Genomic DNA, 27,065 nt, shown 5'->3' on the forward strand with positions numbered 1-27,065 from the left:
ATATTACATATATAATTTTAACCATTCTAATATTCTGGTTTCTTGGTACATAGATAATAAAGCAAGATAATAATCAACAAGAAAAAAGAAAATATCTATGAGCCATGCTCACATAAACAAATGATAGATAAATGAAGTGGAAGGGACAAATCTTCTCTAATGAAGACTTCCAAAAATGTGTTTTGGGGTTGGAATAGTCACTGGGATGAACAGGAATGGAGTAAACTTAGGACATTTGAAAATCTTGCCAAACAAATCAAATTCAACAGTATGTTTAAAGATACTGTGTCATGATCAAGTGGGTGCAGCTTATTCTTGGAATTCAAGGTTGGTTTAATATTAGAAAATTAGTTATTGTAATTCACCATATTACAAACTAAAATAGAAAAACCATATGATCATCTTAGTTGATGCAGAAAAAGCATCTGACAAAATCTAACAACAATCACTTTCATGATAAAAACACTCAATAAACTGGGAATAAAAGGTAACTTTCTCAACTTGATGAAGGGTATCTATGAAAAACTGTAACAGCTAACATCATACTTAATGAAAGACTGAAAGGGGTTTCTGCTTAAGATCAAGGACAAGATAAGGATGTTCATTCTCACCACTTATATTCAAATTGAAATGGAAGTTCTAGCCAGTATAAACAGGCTGGAAAACCAAGTAAGAGGCATCAAATTAGAAAGGAAAAAGTAAAACTGTCTTTATTCACAGATTACATAATCATCTATGCAGAAAATATAAATGGAGAGATATACCTTGTTAATGGATTGGAAGACTCAACATTATGATGATGTGAATTCTCTCAAAATGGATCTATAGATGCAATGCAATCCCAATAAAAATCCCTGCATGTTGTTTTATAGAAATGAACAAGGTGATTCTAAAATGTGTATAGAAATGTAATAGTCTAGAATAGCCAAAACAACTTCGAAAAAGGACAAAAAGTTGGAAGATTAACACTACAAATTTGAAGACTTATTAGAAAACCCAGGTAATCGTATTGACATAAACGTTGACATATAGAACAATGAGACAGAATAGAGTGTCCAGAAATAAATGCACCCATATATAGATTACTGATTTTTTAGAAAGTACAAAGGTAATGCAGTATAGAAGGGACAGTCTTTTTAAGAAATTATGCTGGAATAATGGCGTATCTGTATGCAAAAAAGAACTTTAATCCATACCTCATACTATATTTTAAAAATTAACTAAAAAAGGGACATAGACTTAAATGTAAAACCAAAAAAATATAAAACTTCTGGAGAAAGACAAGAAAAAAAACTGTGTCCTTGTCTTTGGCACAGATTTCTTAGATACAGCAATAAAATCAAGATCCATAAAAGAACAAATTGATAAGTTTTGTCTTTTTATGAACTCCAATTTTTCTTCTTTAAAAGACACTCTTGGGATTTCCCTGGTGGTGCAGTGGTTAAGAATCTGCCTGCCAATGAAGGGGACACGGGTTTGAGCCCTGGTCTGGGAAGATCCCACATGCTGCGGAGCAACTAAGCCCCACGCACCACAACTACTGAGCCTGCGCTCTAGAGCCTGCGTGCCACAACTACTGAAGCCCATGCGCCTAGAGTCCACGCTCCACAACGAGAGAAGCCACTGCAATGAGAAGCCCGTGCACTGCAACGAAGAGTAGCCCCCACTCGCCGCAACTAGAGAAAGCCTGCACGCAGCAATGAAGACCCAACACAGCCAAAAATAAAATTAATTCATTAAAAAAAATGTTAAACTTATATCTGTGTGTTCTAGCCATTCCACTTCTAGGTAGTTACCCAGGAGAAAAAGAAATACATGTTCATATGTAGACATATGCATGAATGTCCATGGCAGCTTTATTTATAGAAGTAAAAAACTAGAAACAATCTGACTGATCATCAACAGGTGAATGAATAAACAAACTGTGGTGGTACTATACAATGGAATACTACTCAGCAATGAAAAAGAATGGACTTTTGTTACATGCAGCAACATGAGTGAATCTGAAAACGTGCTGAATGAAAGAAGGCAGACAAGAAGAAAGTGTAGACTGTATGATCCCATTTAAATAAAACTCTGAAATACGAAACTATAGTGACTGAAAGCAGTGGGTGGGGAGGGAGGGATTAACCAGGAACACAAGGAAAAATTTGGAATATGTTCACTATTTTGTTTAGAGAAGGTTCATAGTCATATACTTATGTCAAACCTTACCGAATTGTATATTTTAAATACTTGCAGTTTATTGTATGTTAATTATAATTCAGTGAAGCTATTTGATAAAAAATGAAAACGAAATAATTTTTCTTTTGCCAAGATGTTTTGTGGTGCAGTTGGAAATTGAAAGGACAAAGTGAGGCTGGAATAATAATAACATCGTCTAGTATTTGGATAAACGGTTCACATACATTGTTATTATTTTAATTTCAAGTCTCAGGTAGTTGCCACTGGTTTTTAAAAATATTTTTTAATGTTTGAATGTCAGTCTACAAGTGAATGTAAAGGCATTGAGAACAATGACATTTTCCCCTTTCTTTTTCTCCCTACTCTCTTTCTTTTTAAAAACAGGAGTGACAGTTCATTCAGATTCTTTGTATTCTTTTTCGTCTATATTTGTCAGTTTGCTGTACATGTACTCCAGGCTGCAGGATTTCATAATTGGGGTAACTGGTAAGTCATTTACTTTAATTACTCTAGTTATAATCTGTTCATCTAGTATCTTAATATAATTTTTGGATTCCTAAAAATATTTGACGTAGAAAAACCAGATTAGCAAAAGTATACAAATAATAAAAAATGCAATTTAAAAGTTTCCTAAGGAATAACCTTTGAAGGAATTTAAGAGAAGGCTACCTCTTATGTGTAAAGCGCTATTTTAGGTATGCAAACATATATTTTCATACACACACAAATGCATGTGTGCCCACATACACACACGTCTTTGAAAAGTGGAGTCACTGCATGCACATATATGGATATATCTTTAAACAAATAGAATCGTTCTTAGTCTGGCAAAATGCTCACTCAGTGGGGGACCGTCAGAAACTGAGACTATTTGGACACAGGTTAGAAGGTCATAGATTTATATCTCTCTTCAGACACTCTGGAGCAAACATTTCCTTGAGTGAAGTGGTGCATAGAAGAGTACCTATGTATAAAATCATCCCTCCCTCTCTTCTTTCTCTTACAACCATTGCGTACAGTTGAATTTTTATAAGCTAAAAGCATGTGCGAGGCAACTTTGCTGCGCTACGTACATAAACTGAAACGATCATGTAACTAGAGTGTATTTGAAGACTTACATTTAGTATGCCACTACTGAATTAGAGTAGTCACTGAAAGTCAGACAACTGTTGATAGCTTTGCAGATCTAACGGGCATATATACATGCAGAGAATTTATTTGGGTATTTTAAATCAGTTCTAGGAAAGAGTAGCATTCATTATGATTTTAAAAAGTGTTTACTCTTTAGCATTTGAGAGAAAGGAAATGTTTTAAATGTTTAATTTAAAAAATACACTGCTTATGTTAACAGCATTTTTGTATTCTAATGAAACCTAAATAATTTCTTTTGCTTTTTTTTTTTTAAAAAATAAATTTATTTATTTTTGGCTGCATTGGGTCTTCATTGCTGTGCACAGGCTTTCTCTAGTTGCGGTGAGCGAGGTCTGCTCTTCATTCCGGTGCATGGGCTTCTCATTGCGGTGGCTTCTCTTGTTCTGGAGCACGGGCTCTAGGCACGTGGGCTTCAGTAGTTGTAGCCCGTGGGCTCAGTAGTTGTGGCTTGCAGGCTCTAGAGCGCAGGCTCAGTATTTGTGGCGCACAGGCTTAGTTGCTCCGCGGCATGTGGGATCTTCCCAGACCAGGGCTCAAACCCGTGTCCCCTGCATTGGCAGGTGGATTCTGAACCACTGCGCCACCAGGGAAGCCCTTCTTTTGCTTTTTAGAACAGACTTAGAAAAAAGTGTTAAAACTGAGCACAGCAGCCTGTGAGGTGACTAAATAGCACAGGAATCTGCTAGTGAGGGTGCATACAAGGTGACCTGTTGTAAGATAGACCTCAGGTACTTTAGCAGACTTTAAAAAATTAGACTCTTTATTTTGAGATAACTGTAGAGTCACAGACAGTTATAAGAAATAATGCAGAGAGATCCCAAGCATCCTTTATCCAGTTTTCCCCAGTGGTAACATATTGTAAAGCTATGGAATAATACCAAAATCAGGATCTTGACATTGATTCAGTGAAGACACAGGACATTCCCATCACCAAAGGATCCTTTATGCTGCCCGTTACAGCCACACTCATTTCCCTCCTTAACCCCAGCAATCACTAATCTGCTTGTCATTTCGAGAATGTTATATAAATGGAATCATGCAGTTTGTACCCTTTAGCTTTTTTCACTAAGCATAATGCTCTGGAGATTTATCCAGGTTGTTGTGTCTCAGTCGTTCATCCCTTTTTATTCCTGAGCAGCATCCATGGTGTGGATGGACCACAGTTTGTTTAACCATTCACCAGTCCAAGGGACCTTGGATTGTTCCTGGTTTGGGGCTATTCTGCTAAAAACATTCGTGAACAAGTTTTTATGTGAACATAAGTTTTCATTTCTCTGTGATAAATACCCAAGAGAAGAGTGTAATTGTTGGTTCATATGGAAGTTGCATGTTTAGTGTTGTAAAATTTCTATTTGTTTATTTTTAGATGATTTATTTATTTATTTTTGGCTGCATGCCACAACTTGTGGGATCTTAGTTCCTTGACCAGGGATTGAACCCGGGCCCTTGGCAATGAGAGCCAAGGGAGTCCTAACCACTGGACCTGCTAGGGAATTCCCTGTTCAGTGTTTTTAAAAAACTGACAGTATTTTCCAGAATGGCTGTAACATTTTACAGTCCCAACTACAACATATGGGTGATTCAGCCTCCACATCCTCACCAGCCTCTGGTGTTGTCACTACTTTTTTTTTTTTAAGCTGTTCTGATAGGTGTGTAATGATATCTCACTGTGGTTTTAATATGTATTTCCTTAATGACTCATGATGTTTTATCTTTTCATGTGCTTATTTGTCATCTATATATCCTCTTGGTGAAATGTCTCTTCATGTCTTTGCCCATTTTCTTTTTTTTTTTTGGTTGCGCTGGTCTTCATTGCTGCGTGTGGGCTTTTCTCTGTTGCAGCGAGTGGGGGCTACTCTTCGTTGCAGTGCGCGGGCTTCTCATTGTGGTGGTGCCTTCTCTTGTTGTGGAGCACGGGCTCTAGGTGCGCGGGCTTCAGTAGTTGCAGCACTCAGGCTCAGTAGTTGCGACACGTGGGCCCCAGAGTGCATGGGCTTCAGTAGTTGTGGTGTGCGGGCTCTAGAGTGCATGGGCTTCAGTAGTTGTGGCATGTAGGTTCAGTCATTGTGGTTCAGGGCTTAGTTGCCCTGTGGCATGTGGACTCTTCCCGGACCAGGGATCGAACCTGTGTCCCTTGCATTGGCAGGTGGATTCTTAACCACTGACCACCAGTGAAGTCCTTTGCCCATTTTCTAATTGAAACTTTTTAATTTTAAGAATTTATTTTTACTGTTGAGCTTTGAAGTTTCTTTATATATTTTGGATACTAGCCCTTTGTTGAATATGTGGTTCTCAAAGATTTTTTTACATAATTAAAATGAACTTTAAAAAATAATAATGAAATCATAGGCTTAAAAAATGTAAAATCTCATGGTATACATTTAAGGCTCTGGATTTTGGTGTTTAGGTTTGAATTCAGACTGTGCTGTTTTTATTAGCTGTGTGACCTTGGGCAAGTTGCTGAATAATCTTGGTGACTCAGTTTCTTATCTGTAAAATAGGGATTAAAAATAGCATATATCGTAGTGGGTTGTTGTGAGAATTAAATGAGTTAATACATGTAAAGAACTTGGATGTTGCCTGGATTGTAAGTGCTGAAAATGTGTTAGTTATTATGCTGTTTTTAAAAATTGTGCATTAACTTATTTGCCTAATTTTAGTTTTCTTCTTTTAATTTCATAGTGGTTGGATTTCATCCCTTACTGGTCTCAACAAAAGTATTCCTGTTGGAATCATGATGATAATCATAGCAGCACTTTTCACAGCATCAGCAGTCATCTCACTAGTTATGTTTAAAAAGGTAAGTGAAATTTTATGTCTGTAAATTTTTTTAGTGAACCTGAGATTCAGTTCTCATTTTCCCATTTTGCTCTTTATTTAGTGTAACCTCAAGCCATTTGGTTGTTGTTCTTATGCAAGTTTGCTCTCTGAGGATTACTTTTTACAATTAAAAGTTATGCATAGATAAATTTTAGAAAATTGCATCACATTTAATGTTTCCTGTAGATAGAGAATATTTTTAAATTCTGTTAACCGAGGGCTTCTTTTATCAATTGAAGAGTCAATCTCATTTTTAAAATTTGTATCTTTTTATATATTCTGATTTCTTTTTTTGAATATGAAACATAGTAGACCGCTTAATAAATAGAAGTAAAACTCTTGTGTGATATGTGCATTTTATTTGTATTTTATCTAAGAGTATAAAGTGAGCTGGTAACAGATTCAGGCTGGATTATGGACTGAATTTTATTTTTAGTAACTGCCCAATTATCTTAGCTATACAGTTGGCAATCTATATCCACATGTTCCACATCCTCTAATTTGAGCAACTGTGGATTGAAAACATTAGGGAAAAAAAAATTCCAGGAAGTTCCAAAAAGCAAAACTTGAATTTGCCACACAATGGCAACTATTTACATAGTATTTACATTGTTTTTACAACCATTTATATAACATTTACATTATATTAGGTTTTATAAGTAATCTATAGATGATTTCAAGTATACATATCGGACAGATGTGGGGAGGATGTGCGTAGGTTACTTGCAAATACTACGCCACTTTGTATAAGGGACTTGAACACCCTCAGATTGTGGTACCCATGGGCGTGGGGATGAGGGTATCATGGAACCAGTACCCACAGATACTGAGGGATGACTGCGCCTCCTCCTGTCAAATTCCCATGGCTGTTTTCACTGCCTTAAAGAAAATCATTCCATACGGTAGGAGAAAGGTCAGGTTTTTTTATGTATAAAGTTATATCGTGCCTTGGGTATGTATTTTTGATATTCTACACATGTTCCAACATAATATAGAGACCCTGTGAATTACACCTATGTTTTAAAATAATACTTTTTGGTGGGTCTCACATTAAGGAAAATAAGTCCTTAAAACATTTTTTCTTTGTTTTTTTTTTACTCTGTGGCAACTTGGGAATATGTACAAGGATTGCACAGAAATAACTGTACCTTATATTTAAGAAAACTGCATTCTTGAAATATTTTGCTTGTACATTTGTCTTTAATCCTTCTCAAAACTCTGTGAAACCTAGGCTATGTTCTTTCTGTCCATATTTTGCTACTCATTTCCCCTCTTAAAAGCTTTTACTTCTTTTTAGAAATACACATACATAACTATTGAAACTCCGCTTTCTAAAGTTACTAGATCCTATACCAGCCTTTTTTTCCGTTTTCCTCCTCCTTGGACACTGAAGCCTTCTATTCTACAGGTGGCCCCTCTTCCTCAGCCTTTATGGTTATGTTCTGATTCTTCTGCCTCTGAGGCTAGTCTTTCTCCTTCATTTCTTCGTTCAGCTCATAACTAAAGGTCTTCTTAAATGCAGTCAGGTCTCTGCTCTTTGTGCTTGCTCTACAGTAGTTTTTCCTTTGGGAATTTCAACCTCCCTCATTGTTTCAGTTTCTTCCTTACCTGCATGAACTAGAATGTTGGAGTTGAAAGACAATGCTTTACACAGACATTTAGTTGCATCTTCAGGTGACTGTTTCTATCTCCAGTTGATTGGTATCATCATCTCACAGTAATGCATACACTCATTCTTTTCTCAGAACCAGCACTCCTTCCAGAAGTTCTGATTCATATTCAAGAAACGTTTATTAACACCACATAGTGTATGATTCCACTTATATGAAATGTCCAAAATAGGTAAATCCATAGAGACAGAAAGTAGATTCGTGGTTGCCTATAACCAGGGGTGGGGTGGAGGGTGACTACAAATGGTTATAGAATTTCTTTTTTGGGGTGATGGTGAAAAAGGTCTATGAATATACTAAAAACCATTGAATTGTATACTTTACAAGGGTAAATTGTATAGTGTACAACATTTATCTCAATGAAGCTGTGTTTTAAAAAGGAAATTTATTAAGTAGCTATTATACATGAGTGGTTGTAAGTACTTTTTCATGTGATTCCATTTAAAACTTACATCATTACTTTGTCAGTGCTTCCATTACTTTTTTTTTTTTAACATCTTTATTGGGGTATAATTGCTTTACAATGGTGTGTTAGTTTCTGCTTTATAACAAAGTGAATCAGTTATATATATACATATGTTCCCATATGTCTTCCCTCTTGCGTCTCCCTCCCTCCCTATCCCACCCCTCCAGGCTGTCACAAAACACCGAGCCAATATCCCTGTGCCATGCGGCTGCTTCCCACTAGCTATCTACCTTGGACGTTTTTTAGTGTGTATACTCACTTTCCTAGACACTTTCTTAGTGTCTGTTCCATCTTTCTCTTCCTTTCCATTTCCAACCTCAGCTAACCCAGAGATTTTTTTACAGGTTGCTCATACCCCATTCCCACTTCCTTCAGTTCACTTTATGTATAGTTACTATTTTAATCTAAAAAAATCCCAAATAAACCCAGCACTCTGAAGATTTTTGAAGTGGACCTCAGGTTGGGGAATGGGATTGTGGTGGTAGTGGTAGTAGGGCTGGTGGTGACCTTTCACAACTCCTGGATCCAGACTTTATACTCTATTCAAAGTTACTTCTTGGTTTCTTTTAAATACATCACGTACATTGCTTTGTCTCAGTTTTTGTTCATGGTATGCTTCTTGACCTCTGGGTTGCTTTATCTTCTCTACCAGTTGAAGACTTACAAGTGCTCTTTCAAGACCTGGTTCCAGTCTCATATTCTTCGTCTGTGAAATAAGGAATTTAGATGAGATGATTTTATGAAGTACAATAAATGGAGATAATATAAGCTAAAATATAGTTTGAGCCAGCTTTCATATTTGTAACGGCAAGGATTTCTTTTAATTTGATAGAAATTGAGATCCAATGAAAACACCTGATTTTTCTTTTTATTTTCTTTTACATACTTGCTCAAAACTTGCTGTTTTTTCTTCCAACTTCATTGAGATATAATTGACATACAGCACTATATAAGTTTAAGGTGTACAGCATAATGATTTGACTTACGTCATGAAATGATTTTTAATAAGTATAGCAAACATTCATCATCTCATAGATACAAAATAAAAATTTTAAAAATGTTTTTCCTTGTGATGAGAACTCTTAGGATTTACTCTCTTAACAATTTTCATATATAACATACAGCACTGCTAATTATATTTATCATGTTGTGCATTACATCTCTATTACTTATTTATCTTGTAACTGGAAGTTTGTACCTTTTTAACTATCTTTATCCAATTCCCCTTCTCCCACCCGCCGCCTCTCATAACTACAAATCTGATCTCTTCTTCTATGAGTTTGTTTGTTTTTGAAGTATAATTGACCTACAACACTGTGTTAGTTTCTGGTACACAACGTAGTGATCTGATATTTCTGTATGTTTCAAAATGATCATCACAGCAAGTCTAGTTACCATCTGTCATCATATAATGGTATTCTATTATTGACTATATTCCCCACACTGTACATTTTAAAAGAAAAAAGTCCTTTGGGGCTATGTAGCCATAGTTTATAACCGCTAGGAGTCAGGCTTTCCATAAGCAGTTAATGCCCTCTAAAAGTTACCTGTGCACACTGTTTTGGCTCTAGAATAGTTGCTTTTTATTAGGCTATTCTGCGTCTCCAGTACCAGCTAAATGGTGCTCTGTGGTATATATTTATTTCAATGGCAGTGAATACAATTTTGAGAATTTTGTGGACATTCTGAAGTCCTGCATAATTTGGAGTTAGCTAATCATTGGTGTCTAAAGTGCCCAGTATGGGCACTATGGTATCTTTGTTTTCCCCATAGTGTCATCTTATAATCCAAATTTAAAATAATTGAAATGCAAGAATATCTGTCTCTTGTACCTATTCATAGATAAGGGAATAGTTTAATCCTTACCTTTCACAGATAGATTTTTAAAATTTTCTTTTAGATTATTCCCAAACAATATTTTTTTTTACAGGCCCATCTTTTTGTAGTAAGCTATTAGAAAGAATTACATAATAGTTTTGGGCTAAGGGAGAGGTATTATAAATGGGTCAAATAATAAATGAATGAGTCATAGGAGATTATATATCAGGGGAATACAAAGTTTCCCCCATCCTTTAATTGATATAAGAGCTAGAATAACTTAGTACGCTAGAGATAAATAGATAATACGTAATTTGTATTTCCTTTGGGACCTAGTTTTGAATGGTTATTTTTCTATGAAATTTAAAAAATTGTTAATAGACTTTGTCCACATTAATAAAATAATTGTTAGTAGTGATTTTTTTGCACTTCAGAAGAATTTTTAAAAAAGTTATTTCACTTCTTTAAAAAACAAGTTTTTAACGTACTTAAAAATCTTTGTCTATACCAAAATATCTGTTTTGCAAATAATCTTTTATCTTGTGTGAGAGTATAGAATTGGGGTATATGATCCACAATAATGAAAAGTCTCATTTATTAGTTAAACTGGTGTTGTACAGTAAATGCTTTGTGAAGCTATCCTACTGTATATAAAGTGATAGTCCTCTTAGATTAAAAGTGAATTTCACTTTCTTTAAAAGCATTGTAGTTGTTCACTACGCTCCCCTCCCCTTTTATTTCTGATTTATTTTGGATCTAGGATAGAATGCTGATAATTTTACTGTAATATCTTTCTGTACTATCACAGACAGGCATGCTGCTTCTCTCTCTTCCTCTCTCTGAATCATCCAACACTAAGGTCTTTTCTGATTAGGTATCAATGTCAGATGATTCACATTGCCTATTAAAATGCTAGTCCAGGGCTTCCCTGGTGGCGCAGTGGTTGAGAGTCCGCCTGCCGATGCAGGGGACACGGGTTTGTGCCCTGGTCCGGGAAGATCCCACGTGCCGCGGAGCGGCTGGGCCTATGAGCCATGGCCGCTGAGCCTGCGTGTCCGGAGCCTGTGCTCCGCGACGGTAGAGGCCACAACAGTGAGAGGCCCGCGTACTGCAAGAAAAATAAAAATAAAATAAAATGCTAGTCCACATGCTGCTTATTTTCATCCAGGGGACACAGAGTAGGTGCAGTAATACTTTTGAATCCCTAGAAAAATTGGCACTCTGAGCAGGTTGTTTATATCTGTCATCAGTTGGTATCCTTAGTATGTTCACTTTTTTTTTGATTGCCCAAATCTTAATTTTGTTATCCTTTTCTATAAGTACTAGGCTAGTTACTTATTAGATTCCAAACCCCAGTTAATATAACTAAATTATTGTGAATTATCTTTACCTAGGCATTTTCAAATTTGGTGGATCTGCTAGTTTATGATGCTGTACATATGATATTTTCATCCAAACAATCTTTATATGCATATTTTAATGGCTTTATTACTGAGATGTAACTCACATGTCATGCAGTTTACCCATTTAAATTGTATAATTCAATGCTTTTTGGTATATTACATTATTAATTTTTAAAAATTGTGGCTCTACATAAAACATAAAATTTGCTATTTTAATAATTTTTAAGTGTACGATTTAGTAGCGTTAATTACATTCACAATGTTGTGTAACCACTACCACTATTTCCATTTTTCATCACCCCAACAGGAATTCTGTGATATCTTTTTTTGTGATATCTTTGTCTGGTTTTGGTATCAGGGTGATGCTGGCCTCATAGAATGAGTTCAGAAACATTTTTTCTCTGCAGTTTTTTGGAATAACTGAGAGGGATTGGTGTTAACTCTTCTTTAAATGTTGGTAGAATTCACCTGTGCAGCCATCTGGTCCTGGACTTTTGTTTGCTGTGAGATTTTTTTAAATTACTGATTTAATTTAATTCTTGGTAGTTGGTCTGTTCCTAATTTCTATTTCTTCCTGATTTAGTCTTTGGAGATTGTACATATCTAGGAACTTATTTGTTTCTTCTGGGTTGTCCATTTTATTGGCATATAATTGTTCATAGCAATCTATTATGATCCATTATATATCTGTGGTGTCAGTTATCAGTTCTTTTTCATTTCTGATTTTACTGATTTGGACGCTCTCTCTTTTTTTCTTGATGAGTCTGGCTAATGGCTTATCAATTTTGTTTACCTTTTCAAAGAACCAACTCTTAGTTTCATTGAACTTTTCTAATTTTTAGTCTCTATTTCATTTATATCTACTCTGGTCTTTATGATTTCTGTTAACTTTGGGTCTTGTTTGTTCTTTTTCCAGTTACTTTAGTTGTAAGGTTAGGTTGTTTATTTGAGATTTTTCATTTCCTGAGGTTGACTTGTATCACTATAAACTTCACTCTTAGAAACTGCTTTTGCTGCTTCCCATGGATTTTGGATCACTGTGTTTTTGTTTTCCTTTTTCTCCAAGTATTTTTTAAATTTCCTCTTTGATTTCTTCAGTGGCCCATTGTTTGTTTAGTAAGCATATTGTTTAGTCTCCATGTGTTTGTGTTTCTTACATTTTTTTTCTTGTAGTTGATGTCTAGTCTTACAGCATTGTGGTCAGAAAAGATGCTTGATATGATTCCAGTTCTCTTAGGTTTACTGTGACTTGTTTTGTGGCCTGCCATGTGATCTATCATGGAGAATGTTCCTAGTGCACTTGGAAAGAACATGATTCTGCTACTTTTGGATGAAATGCTCTCTATTTATCTATTAACTTCGTTTGGTCTATTGTGTCATTTAAGGCCAGTGTTACCTTATTGATTTTCTGTCTGAATGATCTGTCCATTGATGTAAGTAGGGTGTTAAAGTTTGCTAGTATTATTGAGTTTCTCTCAGTTTCTCCTTTTATGTGTGTTAGTATAGTAATTCCCCTACATACCAACGAGTTCCATTGCAAGAGCGTGTTTGTAAGTCCAGTTTGTTCGTAAGTGCAACAAAGTTAGCCTAGGTACCCAACTGACACAATCAGCTGTATAGTACTGTACTGTAATAGGTTTATAATACTTTTCACACAAATAATACATAAAAAAAAATGCAAAAAATAAAGAAAACTTTTTTTTTTTTTTTTTGCGGTACGCGGGCCTCTCACTGTTGTGGCCTCTCCCATTGTGGAGCACAGACTCCGAATGTGCAGGCTCAGCGGCCATGGCTCACGGGCCTAGCTGCTCCACGGCATGTGGGATCTTTCCGGACCGGGGCACGAACCTGTGTCCCCTGCATCGGCAGGTGGACTCTCAACCACTGCACCACCAGGAAAGCCCAAGAAAACATTTTTAATCTTACAGTACAGTACCTTGGAAAGTACAGCAGTACAGTACAATAGCTGGCATACAGAGGTTGGCATTAAGTGAACAGGCAAGAAGAGTTACTGACTAGAGGAGGGAGAAGGGGTGGGAGATGGTAGAGCTAAAGGATCGTCAGCAATAGGAGATGGAGGGTAAGCTGCAGTTTCACTCACGCCTGACATTGATGGAACGAATCTTTGAAAGTTCACAACTTGAAGGTTCGTATGTAGGGGACTTACTGTATGTAGTCTGTATATTTAGGTGCTCCTATGTTGGGTGCGTATATATTTACAACCTTATACCTTTTTCTGGATTGATCCCTTGATCATTATTTAATGGCCTTCTTTGTCTCTTGTTACTGTTTGTTTTAACGTCTATTCGTCTGGTATAGGTATTGCTACTCCAGCTTTCTTTTCTGTTTCTGTTTGCATGGAATACCTTTTTCCATCCCCTCACTTTCAGTCCGTGTGTGTTACTTCAGGTCTAAAGTGAGCACATATATATGAATGTTTTTGTATTCATTTAGCCACTCTGTGGCTAAATGAATTGGAGCATTTAGTCCATTTACATTTAAAGTAATGACTGTTAGGTTATGTATTTATTGGCATTTTGTTAATTGTTTTTTGGGTTATTTTTTGTAGTTCTTTTTTCTTTCTTTTTCTCTCTCCCTTGTGATTTGATGACTATCTTTACTGTTATGTTTGGATTCCTTTCTTTTGTGTGTGTATCAATTATAGACTTCTGGTTTGTTGTTACCATAAGGTTTATATATAGCAGTCTGTGTGTGTGTGTGTGTGTGTGTGTGTGTGTGTGTGTGTGTATGATTATTTTAAGTTGCTGATCTCTTAAGTTTGAACACATTTTTAACAACCCTGCATTTTTACTCCACCCTGCCACATTTACAGTTTTTGACATCATATTTTACATCTTATTTTGAGTATCCCTTAGCTACTTATTGTGGATATAGATAATTTTTCTACCTTTTATTATTATTAGTTTTAAAATATTTATTTGGTTGCACCAGGTCTTAGTTGCGGCAGGCAGGCTCCCTAGTTGTGGCTTGCGGGCTGCCTAGTTGCGGCTCACTGGCTCCTTTTAGTTGTGGCATGTGGGCTCCTTAGTTCAGTAGGCAGGCTCCCCAGTTGCAGCTTGCCAGCTCCTTAGTTGTGGCTCACTGGCTCCTTAGTTGTGGCATGCATGTGGGATCTAGTTCCCCAACTAGGGATTGAACCCAGGCCCCCTGCCTTGGGAGCACAGAGTCCCAACTACTGCACCACCAGGGAAGTCCAAATTTTTCTACTTCTGTCTTTTAAGCTTTCTACTAGCTTTATAAGTGGTTAATTTACTACCTTTACTGTTTGTTTGCCTTTGCCAATGAGATTTTTCCTTTTGTAATTTTCATATTTCTAGTAGTAGCCTTTTCTGCTTTGAGAAGTCTCTTTAACATTTCTTATAAATCTGGTTTTGTGGTGCTGAACTCTCTTAGCTTTTGCATGTCTGTAAAACTTTTGATCTTTCCTTCAAACTGGAAGGAAAGCTTTGCTGAGTAGTCTTCTTGGTTGTAGGATTTTTTTCCATTCATCACTTTAAATATATTGTGCCACTCCCTCTGGCCTGCAGAGTTTCTCCTGAAAAGTCAGGTAATAGCCTTATGGGAGTTTCCTGGTATGTAACTTGTTTCTTTTCCCTTGCTGCTTTTAATATTCTCTCTTTATCTTTAACTTTTGCTATTTTAATTACAGTGTGTCTTAATGTGGTCCTCTTTGGGTTGATCCTGTTTGGAGCTTTCTGTACTTCCTTGACCTGGATGTCTATTTCCTTTCCCAGGTTAGGGAAGTTTTCAGCTATTATGTCTTCAAATATGTTCTCTGTCCCTTTTTCTCTCTTCTGGGACCTCTATAAAGTGAATGTTAGTACACTTGATGTTGTTTTGGAGGTCTCTTAAACTGTCCTTATTTTTAAAAATTCTTTTTTCTGTTCAGTTTGAGTGATTCCACTGCTCTCTCTTCCTGTTCTCTGATTTGTTCCTCTGTATCATCTAGCCTACTGTTGATTCCTTCTAGTGTGGTTTTAATTTCAGTTACTGTATTCTTCAACTCTGTTTGATTCTTCTTTGTATTTTCTAACTCTTCGGTAATCTTCTCACTATGTTCATCCATTTCTTCTCCTGAGTTCTTTAAGCATCGTTATGATCATTACCTTAAATTCTTTATTGTGTACATTGCCTACTTCCACTTCACTTAGTTCTTCCTTTGGGGTTTTATCTTGTTCCTTTGTTTGGAACATATTCCTCTGTCACCTCATTTTGGTTAATTCACTGTTTTCATTTTTCTGTATTTGGTAGTCTTGTTATATTTCCTGATCTTGGAGAAGTGGCCTTATGTAGGAAATGTCCTGTGTGTCCCAGTAGTGTGCTTCCCTCTGGTCACCAGAGCTATATGCTCTGGGATTGCCCCATAGGTAGGTTGCATGGGCCCTTTCGTTGTGGTATGCTGACTACTGTGGGCAATCTGGTAGGCATGGCTAGCCCCCGGTCTGGTTGGTTGCTATGCCCTGCCTTGTGCAGAGGCTGCCGGCCACTGATGGGCCAGGCCGTGTCACGAGGTGGCTGGTTACAGAGCCCCAGGGGGTCCCAGGGCTAGTTCTGGCCCACTGCTGTGTGGAGCTGGGTCTTAAGTTGGCTGGTTTTTATGCTAGGTGTCCCAGATCCCATGTTGGCCTGCTGGTGGGTGGGGCCAGTTCCTGACATAACTGTCTGCCATGTCCATGGTGTCTTGAAGCTGGCGTTGGCTTTCTTTTGGGTGTGATTGGGGCCCAAGGGGTCCCAGGGCTGGTGACTGCCCACTGGTGCATGAGGCTGAGTCATGGGGCTGGTGTGGCCCACTGGTGAATATAGGCAGGTCCTGCAGTCTCTGGTTGCAGAACCAGGGCATCCTGAAGCTAGGGTCAGCCTGTTTGTGGATGGGGATGGGACATAGGGGGCTCCTAGGGCTAGTGCTGGCTCACTGGTGGGTGGACCCAGGTTCTGGGGTCTCTGGCTGCATGGCCCTGGAGATCTGGGGATTGATGTTGGCCAGTGGTTTGTGGGGCTGGGTCTTGGGTTAGCTGGGGACTCTGGGGATCCTGAGGCTGCTGGTCTGCTGGTGGGTCAGGCCGTGTCCACCTGTTAGTAGCTTTGCCTGAGGTGTCCCAGTTCTGGTGCTGACAGGTTGGTGGGTGGGACCAGGCCCGGCCCTGGTAAGAAGGAGGATTCCCAAATGGCACTTTCTATCACCAGTGCCCTTGTGGTGGCCTGAGCTCCCCAGATTGGCTGCCACCAGCATCTGTGTCCCCATGGTGAGTTCCAGCTGCCTCCTGGGTCTGCAGGAGGCTGTTCAAGCGGGTCTGACCCAGGCTCCTTTCAAATGACTGCTTCTGCCCTGTGTCTCAGGGCAGGCGGCATTTCGTGCATGCCCTTTCAAAGCGAAGTCTCTGTTTCCTACAGCCCTCTGGCGCTCCTGGAAGCAAGCCTTGCTGGTCTTCAAAGCCAGACGTTCTGGGGGCTCACCTTCCCAGTGGAGGAGCCCATGTGGGGCTTGAACACCTCACTTCTCAGGGAGAATCTCTGTGATTCTAATTATCCTTCCGTTTGTGGATCGCCCACCCCAGGAGTTTAGGCCTTGACCGTCCCGCATCTCTGCCCCTACTACCTGTCTTATTGTGCTTCCTTCTGTATAACTTTAGTTTTAGTAGATCTTTTCTGCTAGTCTTCAGGTATTTCTCATCAATAGTTGCTCTGTAAATAGCTGTAAGTTTGGGTGCCTGTGGGAGGAGGTGAGCTCAGGGTCTTCCTACTCTGCCATCCAAAATCATGATTTCTCGATATGGTGTTCTGGAAGCATTAATGGAAACGATACATTTGGATTATTTTGTTTAAATAAAGTACCATGGTTTTTAATTTCCATAATATTTTGTGTGTCATTCAACCACCTTGTACACTAAGATATTTTTGAAGATACGTTAAGGAAGCAGGATTCTTTTCTGGAGTTGTGTCTTGGCTGTGACACTTTTGCAGATATTTTAAAGTTAATTTTAATTTTTATTAGTCTAACACATTTACATAATTCTCATTTGATCCTCAGGAAAACTCTGAGAGACAAACAGGACAAGAAATATTCTTGTTGTATGAGAAGTAAACTCGAGGTTTTGAGTGGTGTCCAGCCCTGCAGAAAGTAGTGGAATCACTAGGTACCAAATCTAGTGTCCTTTCTGTGGTACTCCTAGGACTAAATATGTAGGTTAGTGCAATTCTCAGAAGTAGAAGAGATAGCAAGTGTTTAAGTTGTTTAGTTTTTGCTTTTTAATGACACTGTTTTACCTTAAAACTATCTCCCTGATTTCTTAAGGAGTGTGTTATCAATAGATATCAGTAGATATCACTGAACCATAACAGGGAAATGGTAAGCTTTTTGAGATGTTGATCCTTGTAAGTAGCCCGTCATCTTGCTGGGACACTGAAATGAAGAATCACCCCTTTCACGTGGATAGCGTGGATCTAATGCAGTATTTGAGCATTGTGCACTGAATACATATGCAGTCTTTTCCCTCTAGGTGGCTCTCTGGGTTTATATAGATATAGACTATTGAGAAATGTATTATTCCTACCTTTATTTTACCTCTCTGCTCTGTGGGGCTATGAATTACATTTTAAGTAATTAAACCATGAAGTTCATGAATACATAACATCAGCCACTCAATTTAATACAAATTTGAAAGAAGGAATAAATTAGAACAGATGTTTGTTAATTGCATGCCCATAAATTGGGGTGGGGGAAGGGGGAGAGACAGACAAGTTAACCTGTAATTACTTTGCACTGTGACTAGGTCTGGTAAGTAAAGAAGGTTAATTAGATTTCTATAATACACAATTTGTAGGATCTAATCATATATACTCATTGTGAGATAAATTTCTTAAACATAGGCGTAGTAATTTATCTGTATCTTTAATTTTAAAAACTTGGTTTGGAAAGGGAATAAAAATATAGTTATGGTAGTGCTGTGGTACTAAAAGAATTTTAAAGTTCACCAGTATATGTACTTGTCAATGCTCTCTTTTTCTCCCTGACCCTTTTTTTCTCTTTTTTTTTTAATTTGCACTTTATTTATTTTTTATTTTTGGCTGTGTTGGGTCTTCACTGCTGCGTGTGGGCTTTCTCTAGTTGTGGTGAGCAGGGACTATTCGTTGCAGTGCGTGGGCATCTCATTGCGGTGTCTTCTCTTTGTTGTGGAGCACAGGCTCTAGGTGCACGGGCTTTAGTAGTTGTGGCACACGGGCTCAGTAGTTGTGGTTCGCAGGCTCTAGAGCGCAGCAGGTGCAGTAGTTGCGGCGCATGGGCCTAGCTGCTCCATGGCATGTGGAATCTTCCTGGACCAGGGCTTGAACCCATGTCCCCTGCATTGGCAGGCAGATTCTTAACCACTGCGCCACCAGGGAAGTCCCTCTCCCTGACCCTTTTAAAAAAAAAAAAAAAATTTATTTGGTTGCACTGGGTCTTAGTTGCAGCACGCAAGATCTTTAGTTGTGGCATGTGGGATCTTTTAGTTGCAGCATGCAGGATCTTTTAGTTGCAGCATGTGGGATCTTTAGTTGTGGCATGCGGGATCTAATTCCCTGACCAGGGATTGAACCCTGGACCCCTGAATTGGGAGTGCGGAGTCTTAACCATTGGACCACCAGGGAAGTCCCTCTCCCTGACTCTTTAATACTTTGATCCATAGTAATATGGCATTTGCTTTCGCTAGTGTGTATCAGAAGAACTTGGGACTTTGACCCCTTATTTTCCCCGACAGCTCTTCATTCCTTAACTGCTTTCTTCCCTTGGCATCTGTGAAAAGGTCCCTGGTTTTACTCATTCCTCTCTTAATCATTTCTTGTTGTTATGGGTACCTCTTAAATATTGGTGTCGTCTAAACAGGCTTCAGTACTTGATTTTCTTTTCTTTCTACTTTATGTGTTATCTCTCCGTGGACAATTTCATTACGTCAGAGTTGTAGCTACCATTATGTGCCATTGGTTTCCAAGTCCATGTCTCTCGCCCATTCCTTTCTACCTCCAAACCAAATTTTCACCTGTCTGCTGGGGCAGGCTTAGAGTAGGTATTCAATAAACATTTGTGCAATGGATGAATGTTTAGAACTTAGTGTCTACTCTCCCCCCAAACCAACGTATCCTCTGTATTCTGTCTTTGTGAAACAACTTCCCAGTATCTAAACTTGACTTGAAAGTACTTGACTCCTACTTTTCCTCACTCCACACTTAACTCCACAATTAACCAGTTCCTATGTATTTAGGTTTGGGAAAAGGGCTGACTTGGGTGTACTGCCCCCATCCTCCAAACCTGCTTTGATGACATTCTAGTCAGGCTTCTAATTTAGACCTATCACAATGCAGTGTAATTACAAGTTCACTTTTCTGTCTCATCTTTCCTCCTCATCTTTCATACCCCCAAGTTTGTAGGTATGTAATAAATATCAATATTTGTCCTAGTGTGCCTTGTTATTTCCTTTCTCAAATTTGTATTAGATGGAGTGGCTGATGTTATGGATTGATGTGCTTCATAGTTTATGCATCTTCAAGAGAGATGCTAACAGAAAGAGTATTTTTGAACCCTGCTCGTAAAAATCTAAGATTTGTGTGATGAATCAGTATGGACAGATAGCGCTCAGAAGTGTTTCTTCTTAAATCCTTTAGGACTTGACCATACACAAAAACTTAAATAGTATTCAGAGTGAATTATCTTTAAGGACACACATATTGCTCGCTACATTAAATGATAAAACGATACCATTTGATACAATAGGGGCAGGGGTGTATATGTAGCCAACGTAGAAATAGGTAAGGTATTATTTTTTTGGAATTGTCTAGGGTAGTAAATTAATGTATTTAAGTCAGAATGTCTCCTGTTGTGTTTAAACCATTCTTTTGTAAGGCTGTAATGTCTTAATTAGGTACAGTGGAAAACATAGCTCTTTGCATTTGGTTAAGAAGTCGCTTTTTATATTATTTTTGGTTTGGCATAGGTATAATCATCTCTTCTGCATTGGAGATAAAAGGGAAAAATCTATTTTAAGAAAATATTTACATACAAGGTTGTGTGCCACTGTGGCGGCTGATGTTCTTGACCTTAGGAATCCTGCCTAGAATCTAGTCTTTTTATCTCTGAGTCATGTTGGGATTAATTGAAGAGCTATTGATAATGAACGCATAGATTACCACTCATCTTCTCCCACTTTTCTGTGCCTCCGTAGGTACATGGACTGTATCGCACAACAGGTGCTAGTTTTGAGAAGGCCCAACAAGAGTTTGCAACAGGTGTGATGTCCAACAAAACTGTCCAGACTGCAGCTGCAAATGCAGCTTCAACCGCAGCAACTAGTGCAGCTCAGAATGCTTTCAAGGGTAACCAAATTTAGAGTCTTCAAACAATACATTGTTACCTTCTGACTGTACTTTTTTCTCCAGTTACTGTATTCTATAAATATTTTTTTTGTTCAAAACACAGTACACACAGCACGTATATTTCCTAATCACTTGTGCATGGGCTAAAACCAGAAAAACTTCCTTGTCTTATTATTTACCTGATAGTTTCTTAATATTTCAGTGCCCCTTGCAAAAAAAAAAAAAATTACATGTGAAATAAATATTCTCCATATTTTTTGGGGGATGAACGTTCAGCGAATTATTTCAGTGGTGCCACGCTGAAATTAACATGGCACTTATGATTAAAAATGCACTTAGTACTTGCTGCAGTCATTCTTTCAGGAGTCAAACGTAAGGATTACACATTGGAGCAGTAAAGCAATGCTTCATTCCTTTTCCTTATTTATATTGAAAGAAATAGGACATCAGAGACTTAGGGATTTTTAAATTGGCTTGCTTTTTAGCAGTTTCAGTCACCAGTGAAGAGCCTGTGTACACTTCATGGTAGATAATGTAAATTTTATCTTTTTATTTTCTTAGAGTAGTTGATATTTTGATAACCAAGCTCTGCTCTTGCATGGTCACCATGTTTCTTAAAAGAATTAGTATTTTGGGTTATGCACTGCTTATGGTTGCAGGTTTGGGGAGTTGTTTATAGAATCATAGAAATGATTTTCTGTAATACTTTCTTCTACATAAAAATTCACTGGGGTGCAATACGAGGATGTAATATAATATGCAGTGCATTATCCGAAAGAAAAGGTAGATACGTGATGGAATAGAATGTAGTGATGATAATACCTTTTTGTTTTTAATTTTCAGTATTCATATCATAGTAAAATATTACTGTATGGAAACTTTGGTATATTCTTGTGGCTACTCTTTTTAATTGAACGGAGATTGTGTCTGGCAGCTCTTTTCTGGGGTATGTGTGTGTCATTTTTAACAGAGGTATTAAAATCTAGGCTAACTCCATGTCCAAAAAGAACATAACAGTATTTGAGAAGTTTTTCTTTTCTCATGTCTAGTTGGCATTAAAAGTATAAAGACCCTGGCACTTCACATATACTTGAATCCCTAACGCACCTCAGTCTTTGAATTTTTGAGACAGACTGAATACATTAAAATTTGTAGCAACAGAAAAAATAAAACATTTAACTTGCATCAAGCAAGAAAATACAGATACAGTTGAATGAATTAATTATGGATAGAATCATGTTAAAATTATTACTATGCAGCACAGAACTTCATTCTTATAGTATACTTGGGTTGAAACTTTGAGTCATTTTTAATAACTGATTAAATGACTTAAAGACATTTGTAAAGTCACGATACTGTTGTTTTGGAAGTCATTAGCTAACCTAAAAGATTGCAGAATAATAAGTATTCAACTTGATTTTGAAAAGTAAGGGTACTCTATTAGATTATATTATTTGAGACTAAAAAATTGGCTGGGTGTAAATGGTTAAATCACTTTTATTCTTCCCCCCAAATCTGGAGTTAAAATGAGTTTCATGCTGGGGGTGGGATGGTGAGTTCTCACTATTTATGAAAGAAGCTTTGTGTGATACTAGATATAACACAGATCCATCCAGATGGTGTTTACATTTGATTTATTTGGGACTTTGTTGAAGTAATATACTTGGAAGATATTTCTTTTATTCTGATGAAAGTAGGATTCAGAGTATGAATTTAAAGCTGTTTTTATGAATATTTCTGATCAGTGATAATCTCTACTTACTTTCTCAACCAAATAAGCCAGTTCAAGATCTTTAGAGTCTATAATCTTACTGAAAATCTGTCTCATCAGTATGCTTTGTTGAGTGTGGATTTTACAAACATTCAAAACATTAACCACAAAATACAGCAAAAGTAGGTATGTCTGTCATTAACTCACCTCTCAAGTTCCTTTTGTTTTTCTTTAAACTGCAAAATGAAAACTTTATCATACAGACTTTTGAAAAATACTGAGATACTTTCCTTCAAGAATTAGGAATGCTTCTCCCTATTCTGTAGAAATCCTCTATTGCTAAATAGCAAAGAATAATTACAACCAACTGAACCTTTTTTTGTTTCGATGGGGGAAATGTTGTTTTAAATTCCAGTTATTTGGGTTAATACAAACTGATAAGAGAAAAATGTTTTTTTAAAAACATAAACGTGCATTAAAATGATGGCGCTGCTTAACAGTTTAATAAGGTAGAGGGGTTTTTAATTCTTATAATCTCTATTCTCTTAACGATAATTATTAGTAAATAGTCACATTTGCACTCAGTAGAAGATTGGCACTTGTTAGTGTTTTATATTTAATATTAGCATTACCCAGTATTGCAATCATGAAATGGTCTTCACATTGTAAGGATCCATGTCACTTTTCAGTTGGTAATATTAAGTTTTGGCTATTTTATTTCAAACTAAAGTTTGAACACTGGAAAATCATTGCTCAGTGGTTTTTAATTCGGGACTTGGATTATTTATCTAGGGATGTTTGTATATTTTGTCAACGAGTAATATTGCGCTGCCATTACGGTGACTGTCATGGTTCTGTATAAATGCCCTCCATCTGTCCCTCTAATGTTGCATGTTTTCAGTGGTTTGGAAGTTTTGTATATTTATTGTATTAACACAGAATGTAATAAAATAAAATGCTGTTTACTGGATGTTTGTATAGTTTTAAATACTGTATTAGCACTTCAGAGGCAGAAATTATGCTGAGGGCCTAAGGTATATAGAAATAACCACATTTAATTTTTAAAAAGTAATTTGTGTATAATTCTATCATGTGCTACTAAACAAAATAAGTAATATAAAAGACTTAGTTAAAAACTCAGCAACATAAAATGACAATTTTTCTGTTGCTTTCACCTTTGTAGGTAGTAGAACATGAGGTTCACTCATTAAATATTTTGACCACTTTAAGGTCAAAATACACAGACTGTCTAGCAGTTAGTGAGATTCAAAATAGAAAACCTGTTTTGTGGCCCAGATTTTTTCCTTGTAGGTTAACATGGATGCCTCTGTACTTGTATTGTATTGATTTGATTGAACTTGTGTTCTGTTTTCTAGCCTCACTACCTGTTGTTGTTTTATGTTCTGATGAAAGTACAAATTTGTGTATTGTTGGATTTTTCACTTGGCTATCTAAAGAGGATATAAAAATATAGTCTAAACTAATGTTCATGGTGAATCTTATTTGAGAAATACATGTTAAATTAAAATAGGAACAGCATTTTCAGTTTTCTGGGTGTTACCTAAAAGTGAGTTTGGATTTTCATTGGAAACAGTCCTTCTATAAATCATGCTGAGATAATGTATGGTTTGCATTTTAGAGGGGGTTTATGTTTAATTAAGTTTCTTAGTTTCTGTAAATCATTTGTAGTACTATAATGCTTATACAGTTATTACTTTATCTTTTTCTGAAAACACTGACATTAGCATCTAATTTTATATCTTTATTGGTAAAAATCTACGTTTAGACTGTTTATATACAGAATTTGTTACATTTTTTTGTGCAACTTTCCCTTATTAGAATGACAGTGGCCATCACACATCATTTCACTGTATCTCCTACCATTTTATCCTTAAGGTAGATGTTTAGTGGAATTTGTTGATTCCATGTGGTTAAGAACTTTAGAGGGGAAATGAAAGCGGTTAATGTAAAAATAATTGAGGATGGTTAAGATGTACACTTCGATAGATTTTCAAGTACCATAGTATAAATTTATTTAGAGTAGAATAATATGTTTTAAAACACTAGAGTTGTTTTTAATACTTGTTTGTTAAACTAAAAGATTGTATCTCAATGGTTAAATATTATGGAAAGTGAAGTATTTCTACTAGAATTTTAGGGTACATTATACAAAACAGCATGCTTTCTGTAAGGATGGGTGTTTTTAAACCTTATTTTAAGGTTCTGTCACAGTCTACAGAAAGATAGGAAGGAATCTGCAGAACATTTCTAAGCCAGCCAGGCGTTGCCACTAATCTATCCTAGATATATAGGTATCTTTAATTTGAAGATTCCAGGAAAATAGGGAAAGGCTCCCCTCTAGTGTTCTTACCCTTCCTGTAGGTTTCATGTTTACAATTTAACTTTGTGGTTTTGGTAAGACAAAGCCTTCAACTTGGAGAATTTTCATTGGCACTGTTCATGTTTTCAAATGGCAAGGGACATGGGAGCCGGTATATAACAATGCAGCAAGTGTTAAATTTTAAGTTTATCCAAATCTTGATTTATTTTTCATCTTATAACTTTCTGGGCTTGGCATGGCTGATGGTGTAGTTAAAGTCCTTCTGCCACTAAAACCCATTTTATCTTTTCTCTACTGGGGACAGAAAGTCGTTAATCCTCTTGTGCCTAGTAGTGTTTCATATACTTGTATAAGATTACTCTGAATATTATCCTGTCTACATTTAAACAGTTGAATCTGTAGAATCATAACCCGCAAATTTTATTTTTTAACTCTTGTTTTTAGCACTTAGCTGTAATCCTAGAGTTCCTCCAGAACTCTTTAAAAATTTTGTGGGCCAGTGATTCTCAAGATAAATCATGGTTGTGTGTAGTTGTTACTATTGGCAATTTATAGTATTCTTCAGGTGCTTGGGGGTGAGGAAAAGAGATGCCCCGAATAACTTTTTTATCTGGCAGTGACAGTGGTTCCTACAATATTATAGTCTCCTATACAGAAACTGAGCCCACTGGGCATACATATCCCTCCGAGTAATTTTTTTTTCCAGTAGGAAAAATATCTGTTGTAGAAATATTGAAGAGTATGGAAAATGATAAATCAGAAAATAAAGACAGTATGTAATTTTATCATCTAGAGATACCACTGCTAATGTTTATTGTATTTTTTCCATTTTTTTCTATACATACGTTTTATACAGTTAAGGGATATAAACAATGTGAACTTTTATCCTGTTTTTCCCTCACTTAGCAATATATCATAATGACCTGATAGTTTAGCTTTTAAAATTAACTTATTTAGTTTATAAAATTACATTTCACATAAATTATTAAAAAATATCTACAGCAAAAGGAGGTAAAGTTGCTTATAATTTTACACCCATAAATAACTACTGTTAAGATTTGGTTCATATATTTCTATTAATTTCCTAGGAAGACAATTTTTTTCTAATATTAAGAAATAAGATTTCCTTCTACATCCTTGTAATAGATCCTCTGGGGATGGCTTATCCAGCTCTCACAAGCCCCATTTCTTTGGGCCCCTGAAGACCACGTTGGTACTGGATGTCACCTAGCTATAATGGAGTCACGTGTGGCTCATTAAATTTTTACTCTGAATGTAGATTTGTCTGGAATTACACTGTTCCAGAATTGGGACATGTGGATAGCCATATTCTGCCAAGTCTTCAGAAGAGTTACTAGAAAGCTGATCTGTAATGAAAGTGAAGAATGAAGCAGACATGCAAAAACAAGTAGGATGAAGGACATAGAAGATCTTAACAGCTTTCTATTTCCTGTATGAGGCCTGACTGTTCACCCATATTTCATTATTTGGATATTACATTCTCCAGGTAAAATTCTTACTCTTTTCTCTTTGAGCTATCTTGAGTTGGTTTCCTATTACTTTTTACTAGAGAATTTTAACTAACACAATGGTTTGTAATCTTTTTTTCAATGATGATATAAATATGTGGAACTTTTCACATTGATGAATTATTTCTGTAACATTAGTAGCTGTACAGCTACCTTTATATACATGTATCATATATTATTTTTCAAAGTCCTGTTATTCCTTTAGGTTCTGAATTTCAGTTTTTTATTATAAATAATATAATTAATATAATTAATAATTAATATAATATAATCAAGGGATATATTGTTGCTAAATTTGGGGCCCAAGCTTGTGTTCTTTCCTTGGACAAGTTGTTGGGTCAAAGCGTAAGTGTATATTTTAAGATCTTTAATGTGCATTGCCAGATGGCTCTCCAGAAAATTGTACCAATTTGTGCCTCCATTTGCAGGAGCAGGACCTCTTTATTTACACTCTACCAGGATTGGATGTTCCTTTTCTAAAAAGGCTTTGCCATCAACAAGTTTGACAAATAATCAGGAGGTTTTCTGAGCACTCTGGTTTCCCAGAGATGATGGGATCACCTGACACTACATTTTTATTTTTTAGTTTGGCTAAATAGGAGTGA

At 36.7% G+C, this 27,065-nt stretch overlaps 1 protein-coding gene across 2 annotated transcripts in view; it reads left to right on the forward strand.

The window, feature by feature from the left end:
• SCAMP1 (secretory carrier membrane protein 1) overlaps positions 1–23,560 on the forward strand; it is a 99,571-nt gene extending 76,011 nt beyond the window's left edge. For both annotated transcript variants that reach the window (XM_030846412.3, XM_060295924.2), the window contains 3 exons: positions 2,569–2,670; positions 6,019–6,136; positions 20,729–23,560. In XM_030846412.3, the coding sequence (XP_030702272.1) occupies positions 2,569–2,670; positions 6,019–6,136; positions 20,729–20,893 (385 nt within the window). In that variant the 3' untranslated portion in view covers positions 20,894–23,560. The remainder of the gene's footprint in view (positions 1–2,568; positions 2,671–6,018; positions 6,137–20,728) is intronic.
• The last annotated feature ends 3,505 nt before the right edge of the window (positions 23,561–27,065 follow it).

This window comes from Globicephala melas, chromosome 3 (assembly GCF_963455315.2).
Source record: "Globicephala melas chromosome 3, mGloMel1.2, whole genome shotgun sequence".
NCBI classification, from domain to species: domain Eukaryota; kingdom Metazoa; phylum Chordata; class Mammalia; order Artiodactyla; family Delphinidae; genus Globicephala; species Globicephala melas.